General features: G+C 47.4%; 1 protein-coding gene across 1 annotated transcript; it reads right to left on the bottom strand.

Moving 5' to 3' along the window:
- Positions 1-428: 428 nt before the first annotated feature.
- LOC110484927 (acyl-CoA (8-3)-desaturase) lies at positions 429-9936 on the bottom strand. The gene is made up of 12 exons (XM_021555917.2): positions 9671-9936; positions 7346-7456; positions 6872-7069; positions 6001-6102; positions 5741-5869; positions 4580-4640; positions 4394-4470; positions 3810-3907; positions 3403-3499; positions 3119-3198; positions 2609-2734; positions 429-2401 (listed from the first exon to the last, which is right to left on the bottom strand). The coding sequence occupies exons 1-12, from the start codon at positions 9866-9868 to the stop codon at positions 2350-2352; spliced, it is 1329 nt and encodes a 442-aa protein (XP_021411592.1). The 5' UTR covers positions 9869-9936; the 3' UTR covers positions 429-2349.
- Between the last annotated feature and the right edge of the window lie 5890 nt (positions 9937-15826).

Here is a 15826-nt window from a genome sequence, read left to right as displayed (position 1 = left end):
CAATATTCCATTTAAACCTCACTTCTTTCAGTTTGAAGCCATTCCCCCTTGTCCTGTCACTCTATGCCCTTGCCAGGTCTATCTCATGATCTGATCCTCCCCTTCTAATGTCTGACTGCCACCCTGTGGCTATTCCACAATGTTCAGGTTCCATTTTTAAGGCCAAAGGGTTTCCACTAGATGGCAAAGTTGAGGCTGGTGCTCTTCCAAGGTCGTGTAATTCAGTGTATTTCTCAAGCCTGGAAAACTTCCAGGAAACTCAGCACATTCATATTTGGTTATGCTGAGTCAGGTCCCCTTTCAGTTTTACCCTTCAGGGCTGTGAATCTGCTCATCTGTGTTATTTTTCCTGGTTATCCAGGCACTTGGTCTGTTGTATGGTGGATGTTCTCTCCTTACTGTGGCAGAGAAAACACAGGAGAAGCACATTCTGGAGAAAGAGGTTTATGACAGCTCTCTCTGTAGCTGTGGACAGCCATTTGTTCCACTTTTACAGAGTGAAGACTCTTGCACACATGTATTTTACTCTGATGACAACACAAATTGGTAAGATAAGAAATTTTATTAATAGACTTCCCTCCATCCACAGTAGTAATATGAGGGAAAGAAATGGAGCAGGAAAAACCGAGGTAAAACAATAACTAAGGCCCACTTCCTTTACGGTCTTAATCAACAGGTATTTGATTGTATGATGTATTGTTATTATATAACAATGTATTATTATATTATAACAATAACAATATTATATATATTATATATGTATTATTGTATTATTATTCCCATTACAATTTTATCCTGTGCTTAAGAACACTCTTGGCCTGAGAAGATCTATTTCTTCCATTCTATCAACACCTCATCCTCATTTTTGATGTTGATTGGGAAAAAAAATCCTCAAAATCAACCCATCCCTCCTGGATTCTAATCCACCAGTCCCTGGAGGACCAGGATGATGGAGCATCTTCCTCAGTGATGTGGCAGATGCTGCATCCTGGTTTGGCATCTGAAACGTTGGGGCAGTAAATTAAAAGGCCCCAGGAAAGGCAGTAAGACTATTCAGTAAACCCCACAGGATTGGGGTGTGTTTGGAAGGCACATCATCCAAGAGAGGGAGACCAGCAATGTTTTGGCTGAGGTGTGCCTGTGGATATGCAGCTGAATGAAAAGTTAAACACTTTTAAACAGCAGTCTGACCCCCACCACCTTTCTAACTTTCTTAGATTTGTCTGCTGCTCAGGCAGGAATGCCTCACTCTCCATGGGCCAGGAGGCAGGAATGTTCTCCTTTTAACAAATCACCCAGAGGTCCAAAAAAGCCCAAAGCTTCAGGCAGTCACAGAGTGATTATGATCACCTTTCACACAGAATCATTGTAGAACAGTTTGGGTTGGAAGAGACCTTAAAGCTCAGCTCATTCCATCCCCTGCCATGGTTTATTGTATTCCACTAAACCAGGCTGCTCCAAGCCCTGTCCAGCCTGGTCTGGAATGCTTTTGCTTCCTTAGTCACTCTTGCAGGGATCCTGGGTATGGATGGGACAGGTTTCTCTCTCTTCTGACTCAGTAATGGCTTCATACCACTCCAAACTCTGGCAGGGAGGAAATCCCTTGCAGATCCCCCACAGAATGTCATCAGTGGCCAAATAACCCAGAGGCTTCCAGAGATGTGGAAGGCAGCATTCCCACAGAATATGGCATATGGAAAAACTTCCACTTTCCTCTTCCCCTACTTTAATTAGGGCTCTAACTAGATAATATTCCTAGAGAACTGCTGCCTGCACCTCCCCACCCCATCCATATATGTACAAACTGGTCAGGGAGCTCCCTATTACAAACAGGGATTCAAAAATACTGAACATATCCAATTCCCTAGACCTTCCACATTTCCCTAATTCTCACATTGCTTGATTTCATGCTGTCTCAACTTTCTTACTACACTCACACAAGAGCCATCCCAAAAAGCCTATGTTAGATAAGAAGCTTCCCTCCTATATACTCAGCAAATGAAGGATCAGCAGATGGAAAGGAACCTGTTCCCAGTCCCAAAGCTGCACCCAGCTTGGTGGGACACAACCTCCTCCATCCAGCTTCTCCCCAAAACTCAGCACCAGAGAAGAGGAATGAAAGAAGCACAAGAAAAAATTAAGAGCACACATTACAAAACAAAAACAAAAAACCAAAACAAAACAACAAAAAAAAAGGAAAGATCATATTAATTACATTCATCCATGGAAATAAGCAGCACCACCTCCCCGAATCTGGCTTAGTCAGCTCTCCTCAGTGCAAGATCTTCAGGGTGACCACCACAGGAGGCAGCAAAGCTGGGGAACTCCTCTGCAGGGATCCATTGCTGCTTACTTATGTAGATAAGCATCGAGCCAGAGCTCCCCTGAATCTTTCAAAGAGCTGCCAAGAGAGAGAAACAAGGGAATGAACCCATGTTCCATCCAGCAACTCATGGGGAGAATTCTACAGATGAAGCAAAGGAGAACATGAAGTGATTTGGGCCAGAAGGGACCTTTAGAGGCTGCCCCTCCCTGTCCACGTCCCTCCCCTTTTCACTCCACAGCACTGACAACCCTTGACTTGGGAACACAGCGGGTCAATACTCACTGCACGATGTCTGCGAAGGCTGTGAGCAGAGGCTTGCACTGGTACTCAATGCCATGCTTGGCACACAGGGACTTCACCAGAGGGGCCACCTTCCAGTAGTTGTGCCGTGGCATTGTAGGGAAAAGGCTGTGGGAAAGGAGGTGCTGATTCAGTGGCATCCCTGACCACCACATGGAATCCTGGCCCTGCTGCTCTGCCTAATTCTGGAAGTGCCCCAAGCTCCCCTTGTGCCAAAGCCATAGGTGCTCTGCAATGGTCCCTCTCGTGTCCCTTCAGTGCCTGTGCTGGGAACTCTCCCCTCTGTGCCATGCAGCTCAGATCTGAAGTGGTGCTGGTGCTCACTGGTGCTCCAGAAATTTTCTTTTTGGAGTTCCTGTTCCGCCCCCACACAAAGGGCACAAAATTAACCCACGTTATCTTTTGTTCCTGAATCAGCTGATAGAGGGACCTCTTCAGCCCTGGTGTATCTAGCATTCCTTGGAACTATTCCCAGCCCCCGTTTCCACTCACTGGTGCTCGATCTGGAAGTTCAGGTGCCCACTGAACCAGTCATTGAACAAGGACTGATGAACGTTGCAGGTTGCCTGGAGCTGAAAGAAAAAAACAAGAAGTCCTGGTTTAATTATTGTTTTAGCAATGCCCCATCTCAAACACAAGTTTCTCATCCCCACAGGAATTCTGGCTGGACACAACAGCTCCAGGAGTTATTTCCAGCCAACATGAGGTGGCCTGGCTGAGACAGATGGACATTACACACCCAGAACTGTCACAGATCTCCATAAATAAGGTCTCACCTGGGTAGAGAACCAGTCCACATTCTTATCATAATCAATGTGCATGGGGATGTGATTCATTTGTGTGACCCAGACAAACCAGTTGCTTTCTATAAACCTGTGCAAAAACAAAAAACCATCACAAATCACACACGCGTGATGTGACAAGTCAGTACAAAACACTTGTGCACACACCAGCTGGTTGTTGCCTAACAAAATAAACACCAGAAATCCAAACAGATCAGACCTATACACACTTTCCATCTCCTGCACCCTGACAAGAAACCACCCCTGTCCCATTGAAAGGATCAGGAGAGAGAAGAACAGGGAGTGATGAGAAGAATAACCCAGGGGCTGGAGAAAAGCTGACACAAAGGATTGATACAAACTGGGCAGAGAAAATGTTGGAATTGTAAGTTGGATGATACCTGACTAACAGGTGGAGCCCCAGGGTACCCTTCACACCCAGGAAGGGCAAGTAGGTGAGGAAGAATCGGATATAGAAGGACAGCATCCAGGCAAGGTCCTGTAGTACAGGGGACAGGGAAAACTTCATTAGAAGGAAGGATTTCTGACTTCTGAATTTACCATCACTCCCTTTAAAACCTCCCTTAATGTCTTCTACTGATCAATTTTTCCTCCCCAGCTTCATCACAAAGTAACCTGACACCAGCCATTCCCTGTGCTCAGGAATTACCCTGGTTCCATGAGCCCAGCAGAGGGCAAACACCAGACAGGACACAGGTGCTCTAAAGCACCACGTTTCCCTCTGGATCTAAAGAGGAACCAAGCAGTGAGAAAACCAAAACACAGAACACCAGAGAACATCTTTTGTTACCCAGAGGACCTTTCACAAAGAAAGGCTGTGGAAGATCTCCCTTTGGCAAACACCATTCCCAAATCTATACCCACATCCCTTGCTGCATACACACACATTTCCCAGTAAATCTGGCACTGGAATTCATCCCTAAACCCAGGAGAAGCCGCCCTGGCCCCCATGGAGCTGACTCACCACCCACTGCTTCCGCTGCACAGCGAAGTAGAAGATGTACCACTGGAAATAAAGGGGCACCAGTGCTGGGGGACCAACTGGAGGGACAAACAGAGCCATGAATTATCCAACAGGATGGGATGGAATGGGAAAACAAGGGGTAGAGTGACTGCTGGCCACGGAACTGCAGAGGGGAAGGTTACTCACTGATGAAGAAGTACTTGTGCTGGTGGTTGTAAGGCATGAATTTCTTCTTTTGCACACCAAGCTGTTAAAATACACAAATTATTCAGGCCTGTGCACACACTCCTAAACTTCCAGGAGATGTTCTACCCAACCAAACCAACATCCACCATCCCCTGGAACCTCGGCTGGGATGAGTTTTCACCCTGCTCTGGGTGCAGAAGGCTGCACACACACAGCGACCTGCACAGGAAGCTCTGCCCCTACAGAGGGCACAAGCTGCCTAAAAATGCTGAAATAGAAACCCACACGAACAGTTCACTGACAAAGCAGAGCTTCAGAATTAAAAAAAAACCAAGCTACAGTAGTGTTATGATACTGTTCATGAAGATGGCAGTGTGTGGAACTCCCAACTCCTTGCAATTAGTCTGGGAAACAGAGAAGTGAGCATCTAGGTATGAAACTGTATCCACTGGAATGAGGGTGAACAGATTATCTTCCCTCTGAGGCTGCTCATTTTTCAGTGTTTGCTGTACAAACACAAGAGATCAAGCCACTGGCTTAAGGAATGCCATTGATATCCCTGTACATGTTCAAACTAATTCCCAATAGCCCAACCCTTAATTTCAATACAAATCAGAGCATTTAAAGTGACACTATGAATTTACATAGCTTTTTTTTTTTATAGGACAGCAAATGCCAAAGCCACTCATTTAACTGCAGAGCTGTACCAGAAATAGAGCTGGACTCCAGATGGGCACCACTGTGACACCCACTGCCAGGCTGAGACCACCAAAATAGCTTCTTTGATCAGGAATTGTAAAAGTTCCAGACAGCCCTGGCTTGTCATCTGCTGCTTCAGATAACTACAATTAGTCACACTGATCTTGGCAAAAGAGAACAAGTTGTAATTCTGATCTTCATAAAACTGAAATTCTCTCATCAAGGGCAACAGGAACTTGTAATCATGGCAAATATTTCATTCTTATCTTCTGACACTGCAAAAATAACTCTGAGTGAAGTTGTAACTCAGAGTTGCTGGAATATTATTGAGGAATATTAGGGACTAGTAAAAGGCAAAGGAGCACTATATAAAATCAAATTAGTGTCCCATCTCCAAGCTCTCTGCAGCTTCCCAAATTTGAATGCTATTGCTGTCACCTCCCAGCTCCCCTCAGGTCTCACCTCCACAGAGAGGGTTTTCCCCAAAGCAAAAAACAAGGGGTGCATGTTGACATCAGGATCCTTCCGGAAGCAGTTGGGTTTGGCGTGGTGCTGGAAGTGGAGGTGATTCCACCAGCTGGCCGGGGCTCCCTGTGGAAATGGATGAGAAGAAAGTTCCCTAAAGCAGGTGGATCTTCTGCCCTCAGTTCTCTCCTTATCCTGGGACTGGTTCTGGCTGCAGAGCAGGGCTCTGGCAGCCCCTCCCCACGGCCAATGCTCACCTTGAGGTGGCCGATGACAAACTTGTGCACCCAGTGATTCCACCTGGACTTGCTGAAGACTGACAGGTGTCCAAAATCATGTTGGAGCCAGCCAGCCTGGGCCTGGAATTAAGAAAACAACAGTGCTGCTGGGGAAAAAGAACTGTCAGGAGGATCTGTGTCTGAAAAGAGCTTTCATCTCCCACTCCCATGCTCCTCACGACATATCCCTGGATAGCAGAAGCGCTTCCACTGCCAGGGCCCAATCCCAACTCTCCTTTTTCACTACACACCAGTGCCCTCCAGACTCTGCCTAATGACTTTTAGTCCTGGACAGTTGTTTCCATGAGAAGTGAAAAAAAGTCATGGGAAGAAAAAACAGCCACAGAGCTGAGAACCAGCATTTATTCCCTCACAAAACTGCTCTGAAATCAGCAACAAAGTGTCCTTTAAGGAGCAGCTTGCTGCTGCCTCCTCCAAGTACTTGTAATTCCAAGGGGATCAGCTGGCCACGGGAGGAATAGCTGGGGCTTTGAGAGCTGCTCTGCCCGCTCCTCTAACTCCCTGCAAGTTCCCATGGGAACACAGCGGCTTGGCCCCTGCACACTGCCTCGGAGCTCTGGCACCGTGGAGCTCAGGAGCAGGGCACGGCTTTCATCGTGTGAGGCAGGCTGGGATAAGGAAGGCTTTGATGGAATATGGGGAGGAGAAAGTGAGGCAAAACCTGAGCTACCAGAGCAGCATGTGTAGCTTTGCCTTTTAGTGGAATCCAGAGAGAAGCAGGATTTGAGGAAGTGAAGTCCATAATGATAAGATCTGTTCCCTGCTGATGGCAACAAGCACCTAAGTCCCAAATTTGGCTTTTTGGGGTTATTTTTGTGTAGTTGCTCACCTGGACAGTGCCTAGAAGCACAGCAGAGAAGAGGAAAGGCACTAAGGATGCTCCAAAATACCAGATGATGAGCCAGGCTGCAACATCCAGCATCAAGATGTGGCAGAGACAGAGGATGAAAAAGGCGTGGTTGGGCTGGAGAAGCCCCATCCTCTCCACGGTCGCACGGAGCTCACGGAAATCTTCCACCAGCTTTTTCTGTGAGGAGACCCAAAAGCATCCACTGGTCAGAAAATGCCTCGGGAACATCAATAGAAGCATAGTTTTCCCTCTTGGGGATGAAAAGGAGGAAAGCTGAGGGTCACCTGGAGACAAATCTTTACTAAAACTACAAATAATGATGTGAAATGAAGCTTCAGCCAACAGTGATTCCCAGGAGATCTTATGATTTTATGTACAGGGAGTTCTGCCTGCCAGTCAGAAAAGTTAAACAGTACAATTTCAACCCTAAAACCAAGTTTTTATGACACTCACGTTCTTGCTGGGCTCAAAGCTGGGCTGATCTGGAGCCAGTTCCCCAATCAGGAGAGGGTTCATGTACTTCCTTACCAGTGCCTTGTCAAGATGAAAAGCAATGAAAGGATCCTGAAACACAGATAGAGGAACAGGATGAAGAAAAACCATCATTCAGCAAAAGAAATCTATTCCATTATATGCTGGACCATTCAAAAGATTCTCGTTGGGGAAACCAGTTACTGTTATTATTTAAATAGGGTGTCAATCTCCATGGCAACCAGGTGAAAAAACTCAATAGTGGCTGTTATCACTACAGATTCTGTCCCAATATTTAAATTACAAATCTTGCAGGCACACATGACACTTTGACATCTAATTCCTGATTTCCCATTTACCTCCTTTTCAACATTTCTCTCCTGATGCCCAAATTACCATATTTTTACAATCTCCCTCAACCTAAGCATGTGGATTTTTTTTAATTTTCTGCTATATAATATTTGCTTGCTGGGCATCACTTTGTGAGATTCCTGCACCATGCATTGTTTTTCACTATAATTACTAGGCCACCACTGTGTGCTTTTAAAATAAAATGTGCTTTTAAAAGATCTCTAGTCAGGAAAGGGGGTTAAAAAAACTGGCTGGTGTTGCCAGCTCTAGGTCAGCTGTAGCATCCTCCCTGCCCAGGGTCACAGAATAAAGGAGGGAAAAAGAGAGGGGAACCAACATTTGCATTTTCTCCTTAGAAAAGGGGGTGGGGGGGAATGGGGAGGAGTATGTGGGCAGAGCAGGGGAGGATGGTACCACACATTTAGACCAATCCTTTCCATGGAGGCTGTAAAACCTGGAGTGCAATCCCAGCTGGGGGTTAGGGGACAGCTGACTGCACCTTCCAGAAATCAGAACAGCGAAGCAGAGGAGTTCTTCCTTTACTTCCCATTTTTTCCTGGTTTTGTGGAGTCTTGCTCTTTTGATCCCCAGGAACAAAGCAACGGGAAATAAAACTTGGCAGGGGTTTCTGAGCGGTCAGCAGTTCAACTGCAGCCAGCAGTGGCACTGATATCATCACCATCACCTAAAGAATGCAGCTGGCTGCAATCCCGCCATGCAGCCCTGCTCCCTCCACGGGCTGACCCTTTTCTGCTCACAGAAACTCAGAATGTTCGTGTGAGAAAGGCCCTTCAGAGCTCATCTCAATCCTCCCTGGCACAGACACCTTGCAGGTTGCTCCAAACTCCACCCAGCCAGGCCTGGAACACTTCCAGGGATGGGTCTCCACCATTTCTCTGTGCAACCTGTGCCAGTGGCAGGGCTTTGAAAACACACATGTGCACCCTACCATCATGAAATGTTGCTAATTAACTTGTTATTTTTGGCTCTAAATAATATTCCTACCATAGGTTCTTCACGTGGAGATCTCAAGTTCCATCCTGACTGAAACACAGTCTATCAACACCATCCTAGAGGGAGATTCCCACCCCATATCCACCCGCGGGTCCAAACACGTGCATTTGGAGAAATTAATGGAAAAGGCACAAGCAGACAAAGAAGAAAACATCACTGGCAAAGCCACCCCACACCCGACTCCAGCAGCATTTACGCCGCTCTGCAACAGCGGCTGGCACTCAGACACGAATGATTCATTCCTTTATCGTGACTGAAATACGACTTTCAGTGACATTCTGCTCTAGTGCCATCTCTTGGGTTGGGAAGTTCGAGGAGGGCGAAGGCACCCGCGCGGCGAACAACAACTCTGTCACCGCGTGTGCCACACGGGTGGCAGCACCCGCTACTCTTACGTGTGCAAAAACTACTGAACGGATTCGGGATTTTTTTTTTTTTTTTTTTCTACCCGGCTGCGGTTTTTCAGTCATTCCTTCAGCAGCGCTTCCTTGTAACAACAATCCCAGACAATTCCCGGCGGAGCGTGTGCGCGCTGTGTGTTCCTTGCACACCGCTGCCGGCGCACTCGTGTGTGGCACAGCCGAGGGTCCAGGCGTGCGACACAAGCTCCCTGCGTGCTCCCAGCCACAGGATCCCGCTCCCAGCCCCAGGATCCCGCTTCCAGCCCCAGGGATCCTGCTCCAGCCCCAGGGATCCTGCTCCAGCCCCAGGATCCCGCTCCCAGCCCCGGGGATCCCGCTCCCAGCCCCAGGATCCCGCTCCCAGCCCCAGGATCCCGCTCCCAGCCCCAGGATCCCGCTCCCAGCCCCAGGATGCCGCTCCCAGCCCCAGGATCCCGCTCCCAGCCCCAGGATGCCGCTCCCAGCCCCAGGATCCCGCTCCGCGCTCACCCCTCCTCCGACCCTCCCCGCCGGGCTGCCGGGGCCGCAGCCGGCCGCTCACCGTGGCATCCTGCCCGGCATAATGGCTGATGACCCGGGAGCCCCCCGGGTGCCTCCGGCAGAAGCGGCTGATGTCGTACACCTTCCTGTCGATCACCAGCCAGCGCTCCTGCGGCGCCGGCCCCCGCCCGTTCCGCTGCCCGATCTCCTCCCAGGTGAAGCTCCGCATCCCTCCCCGCACGGGCTCCGAAGCCTCCATGGCCGGGATCGGCTCGCCCGGGCCCGGCTCGGCTCGGCCCGGCCCGGCTCCGCCTCCCCGGGGCCCCCCCGCCCACTGGGCTGCGCTCGCCGTGCGCCCGCCCCCGGGGCCCGAGAGGGGCGGCCGGGATGCCGGGGCGTGCGGGGGGACGGCGCGGGACGGAAGGGAGCTCGGGCTGTCCGGGCTGGGATGGCTCCCGGAATCATTTCGTTTAGAGCAGCGAGGCCCCCAGCACTGCCCAGCCCATCAGTCACAGAACCACGGGATCGGTCGGGTTGGAAGGGAGCTCTGGAGATCGTTCATTTGAACGCCCTGCCAGGAGCAGGTGGCACAGGATCCAGGTGGGTTTGGAGACTCCAGAGGGGGACACTCCACATCCTTCCTGAGGTCCCTGAGCAGCCTGTCCCAGTGCCCTGCCATCCTCAATGTAAAGAAGTTCTTCCTCACGTTGGGGTGAAGCTTCCAGAGTGTCTTGTTGCTGGGCACCATGGAAACACGTCTCCAAATGCCATATACACGCGGCTTTTAAATCCCCCCAGCTGCTTCCATCACTGCCCCAGACAGTCTGTTCCAGGGCTTGTTAACCCTTGACAACAATTCTCCCTGATATCCAACTTAAACCTCCCCTGGCACACCTTGAGGCTGTTTTCTCTTGTCCTGTCACTTGTTACCTGGGGGAGAGACCGACCCCCAGCTCTCTCCACTGTCCTTCCAGGTGATGCCTAGAAAGGCTACCTGGAACAGAGGCTAGACAGAGTTAAAGAATAAAGTAGGCATTTATTAAAAGGCCTTCAAAGGACACACCTTAGGCAGTACAAGAACCAGGCCGTGTCTCTACCCAAGATGAACCCAAGATGGATGACAGGTCATGAGTTTTCACACTTTTATAAGTTTTGGCCCATTTACATATTGGGGTTAATTGTCCAACCACAACTTCAGGTTATGAAGTCCCATCCTCCCAGTTTGCTCTCCTCAATTCGCCATTGTTTGCACTTTTTGGGCCTGAAGCTACAACAGTGTCCTTGGTTCTCAGGCTGGAAAAGGATTGCTGTGTCTAACTAAACTGTGAAGAGAACTTGCTAACACTTTATGTGAAGTTCAGAGTTATGTACTAATGCTGTACAGAACCTGGAAAATATGAAAGCTAAAACTTAAGGCATCACAGGGAGTTTCCCTTTCTCACACTCAAGTTCCTTCTTTTGAACCACTTTTACAACCTGTTTTTCCTTATTTCTATGCTGATTATGACATATCTTCCCCATCCTTGATTTTGCTTCCCCTTTCCAGCAGATCCCTCCCTCTCTTCCATCTGTTCTGCCTCTCCCTTCCAACTGCCTCAGCCTTTCCTGTTGCTGAGGCTCCTTTTGGCTGCTCATGCCTGGATATGCAGCCAGAGGGAGGGAAGGTGTTGCCACAGGTAAATCACATGAAAACCCTGCAGATGATTCTTCAGATAGCAGAATAACACTGGAAAAGTGAATGATGCTAAAGCAGACAAATCCCTCTGTGTGGGACTTCATCCATGTGAGTTACAAATTAAAATTCCTCTCCCGACACTCATCTCCCTGAACTCTCCTTATTGATCCAGGATTTCTTTGTTTCCATTCACACCTTCCAATCTGACCTAGTTACAGCAATTCCAGTTGAAGGTAACCATAGAAACAAAGAGCCACCAGGCCACATCACCTGATGGCTACATCACATCTTGGAATTCTGTGCCTGCAAAGCACTGGATGCAACGTTTTTATTTCCTTCCCTTCAGCAATTCGTATTAATAAACATGAATAGATGTTTAGTATCTTTTTAAACATAATTATATTCAGAACAGTGCAGTAATTATTTCAAATTCTGTTTTCTCCCATCATTAATTGCACAACTGAATATTTATCCTAAATTTAGTCTATATTTATGACCTTTTATCATGAATATGGAGAACACACAAAGAACAGTTTTCTTTTTCCTGTATTTGTTAAAAGCAAATAAATTCCATCTTCCTACATGAGTTAAACCTTTGGATACTTGCTTTGAGGGATCTTAACAGGCAAAAAGCAGCACTAAACTTGATAAAATCCCCTCTTGTTCGCTTCATGTGCTTCCTCTGGTTTCAGCAGCTATAAGGGCTGTTAATGCCTTATTAACACAAATTAAACAACACGACTTGGAATTTTCTTCCAAGCTCCTTCTGACATGAAATCCCTGGCTGTGATTGTTTTCCCCTCAGCAGATGATTCAAGACAAGCCATGGAGGCTCCTGGAATCACCAGCCCTAAGCAGGGAAGGTTTCTGTGCCCTGCCAGTTGCCAGCAGTGCTTGTTTGCCCTGCCCTTGCCCCACTCGGGACCTCTCTCAATAGGTGTCTCAGAGACAAGAACAGGACCTTTGTCATAAAAACTGACAGGAAAACAAAAAAACAAACAGCTGCTGTTATAGACACACCAGCATCCTGTCCAGCTGGGATTCCTGGCATCAATCCCTGCTGGAATACAATTAACCAGGTAAAATGAGTCCTTCGGTGCCCTGACTCCTTGTTTTACCTTCACTGCTTCCACCCCTGTATCTGCTGTCACCATCATGCTGTGGCCCAGCTCCCCAGGCTACCATGAACCACCAAAAATCCAAGTGGAGGGAAGAGATGCTCTTTGGTTCACTCCTCTGACCAGCCTGCAAATCTGGTGACTGGGGATCACCAGAATTTGGAGAAAATATATTAAAAATCCTTATTCTACTCCCATGATTTGGCTGGAACATGCTTTAAAATACCCAAGGGACCTGGGTGGTGAGGGATCACTAAATATTTGGGCATCTGGTGACCAAACCAGTAATCAGGGAAAGAGGGAGATGGGTTGAAAGGATTCCAGCCTTTCTGTTCTCCTTTTAGAGAAAATGAGTTACAATGATGGATGGTGAGGTCCGAAACCACAGGAAAAGAGAAATAAAAGGAAAATAACAAATGCTGAAAAACAGTTTAAAGGGCAGAGTCTAAAAGAAGACTCAGTTCTTGGCTTTGATTCAGCCTAAGAAAAGCTGAAGATTCCAGGCACAGGGGAATTGTGGTGGCATGATTTACAAGATTCTGTCATCAGTGCAATTAAAACAACCACGCTGATGAAGTAAATGCAGCAGGAAACCACTAATTCAGTCATTGTGTTACTACCAGGGAAGAGCCTGACAGCTACCTGTAACACCATTCTACACCTTGTAGATCCACTACAAGGATCTGTGTAACACCAGCAGAAGAGGGAGAAACTGGAAATATTCCCTTTATTCTTGTTGTGTTATTGGGAATGAGCTGGAATACTGGAATAAATTGGCCTAAATGAGTTAGTGTTGTACCCAGAACCCTTTGTTAGGGTTGCTAACACTTCATGCCCACAATAAAGTCTTGATTTTCCATACAAACAGTGTAACTTCGTGGAATATTTGCTCAGTGCTCTACTCTAATAACTGAACTGACTGTTAAAATTTAGATGCAAAAAAGACTGAGATTTGTGAGGAGTTTGCATCTTGGCAGGAAAAGCACCCAGGAATCACTCTGTGTAAGGGAGGAGATAAAAATAAGCATCTTATTTTTTGTCCTCCAGAAGTCATAAAATCAGATTAGCAACTGAAGGAGTGAGGTGGTGATTGTGTAGAGTTCTACACTTTGGAAAGCAAAACCTAAGCAAGGAAAAAAAGGAAATGATCCATTTATAACGTGGGAATACCAGCAGGACTTGGACTGGAAATCATTACAAAGCAGCATCAGAACAGAGCATTTCTCTCCTGATTCCTGCCCTGCTGCAGTGTCTGCTGCTTTCTGAGTGGGATTCCCTCCCCTGCTCCCCTGGCAGTTTGTGCCTGACCTTGATAAACCCACGGGCAGACCAGGAGCCACTGCAGAATGTGGAACCCCTGCCAGCCATGGCCACACAATGGGGATTTCTGTTCCTTTTGTGGTTGTTTCCCTCGCAAAGTTCCTGAGCTCTCAGCCACTCTCCCAGGACTAGAGAAAAAGTGGAATATGTCAGAGTAAAAAAAATATCAAGGAAATCTTTGGTAGCAGTTTGTTTTAAATGCATGGACTGCTACAGCATTCCCACCTAATCACTGGGTTCCTTCACCTCAGGCTCCAGCCTTCCACTCCCTGCCCAGCTGTTTCCCACTATGTTTGAATTTATTATTCAATTCAATATTTATTTTTATGTTTAGAGTTCCTCAGCCTTTCCCTTTTGTGAAAGACAGGGGAAACCTAGGGTCCTTTATCTCCTTACATGTATTTTTATGTGGCAGAAAGGAAAAAAGGTATCAAAAAACTATTAAAAGAATCAAAAAGTTTAAAGGTGCAACTAAATCTGATTTTCACTCTATTTTTCTCCCCAAATCCTCAGTTCCTGCCTTCTTCCCCTTCAGAAAGCTGCTCTGTGTCTTTTCCTTGTTCACTACTCTTTCCTGCCTTTTCCCACCACATGCCTTGGAGCCATCTAGCCTTACCAAGTTATGGATCTCATACTATAAACTGTGTGAAAAGGAGGATTTTCCCTGCATCCGTGAGGACTGCAGCTCAGCTGCAGGGCATTTCCAAGTGCTGGTGCCAGTCTGTGTGCTGCTGTCAAAGTCTAGTCCTTTCTAAAACCCAAATTAAAAGAAACTTATCAGACCTTGCAAAAAAAACTTATCTGACCTTGCAAAAATAACCTATCAGACCTTGCCTCCTACATGAAACTCCACAAAGGGATGAGACAACAAGCACAGAAAATATTGTGGTTTTGCTACATTTTTAAAACGCTTTCCTCAGGGAAAAGGAACTTCTTTAACATTAAACCAATACATGAGACAGTGTAGAGATACCCGAGCTACCACTTTTCCCTGCTGTTTCACCTTTCCAGTGTACTCCAGTCAGATTTCCTTCACTGACTCATTAGCTGAAGAGCAGACGAGCCACTTCTACGTATGCTCCCTGCAAAAACTCTTCCACTTCTACATCGCCCTTCCCATACTTTGCTCCCTTTCGTGTTCCTCACCTTTTCTGCCCACATCTCGTGACTCTTTGGTTAAACTCGGGGCTTTTATGTCCCTCACACAAGGTCTTTGTGCTGCTAAAGCTACACCGGGCAGCAACCGCAGCCTTTCACCCACTTGGCCATAGAGCAGAGCCTGTTCTCCTCTCTTTGCTGGGGCTGGTTTGTGTCCCAGGAGCCAAAGAAAACTTGGAACAAGCCCTGCCTGAAGCCTGACAGCCTGGCTGGCTGTGGTGCAGGAGGCTGAGAGTAACAGGGATTATTTTAGAAGCATCTTTCAATGGCTTGTCATTAAGTTATGGTGCAATTTTCCATGGGAAATATCCAGGTAGGGAGTTCTGGAAGCTGATTTTGCTTGTCCATCTACAGGTAAATTCCAAAATGGACCAACCTCATTTTCAGCTTATTTCATAGAATCAACATAGAATCCAGGAATGGTTTGGGTTGGGAGAGACCTTAAAGCTCATCCCATTCCAACCCTCTGCCATGGGCAGGGACACCAGCCACTATCCCAGACTGCTTCAAGCCCCTTCCAACCTGGCCTTGGACACTTCCAGGGATGGGGCAGCCACAGCTCCCCTGGGCAACCTGTGACAGGGCCTCAGCACCCTCACAGGGAAGGATTTCTTCCTGAGTTGTACATATCCAGGCACACCTACAGGACTAAAATCCCCAAATTCAAAGAATTCAGCAAACTTATCCCTCATTACAAGCAACATGTTTCAGGTCCACCTGAATGTGGCGTCTGGATGTAATTTAGTCTGATCCTTGTCACAGGGCTATTTTGAACCACACTAAATAAAACTTGCAAGTCTTAGCAAAACATTCCTGTCATTTCTGACTTTCCTCACCCCACACCACAGGCAAAGACTGTTTAACAGGCTGAAGCCATCCTGCAGCATTAACACCAGGCAGAAACAGAGGAAAGCTCTAGCATGTCTTGGCACAAAGCTAAAGAGGA

The sequence above is a fragment of the Lonchura striata genome, chromosome 6 (genome assembly GCF_046129695.1).
Source record: "Lonchura striata isolate bLonStr1 chromosome 6, bLonStr1.mat, whole genome shotgun sequence".
NCBI lineage: Eukaryota > Metazoa > Chordata > Aves > Passeriformes > Estrildidae > Lonchura > Lonchura striata.
Note: the sequence above shows the minus strand (reverse complement) of the source record. Positions and strands in the feature narration are given on the sequence as shown.

Coding starts and splice junctions, on each gene's coding strand:
- LOC110484927 (XM_021555917.2), bottom strand. CDS start 9,868: ATGGAGGCTTCGGAGCCCGTGCGGGGAGGGATGCGGAGCTTCACCTGG. Junction 7,457..9,670: donor ATGCCGGGCAGGATGCCACG/GTGAGCGGCCGG, acceptor TCTGTGTTTCAG/GATCCTTTCATTGCTTTTCA. Junction 2,402..2,608: donor GCCTTCGCAGACATCGTGCA/GTGAGTATTGAC, acceptor CTCTCTTGGCAG/CTCTTTGAAAGATTCAGGGG.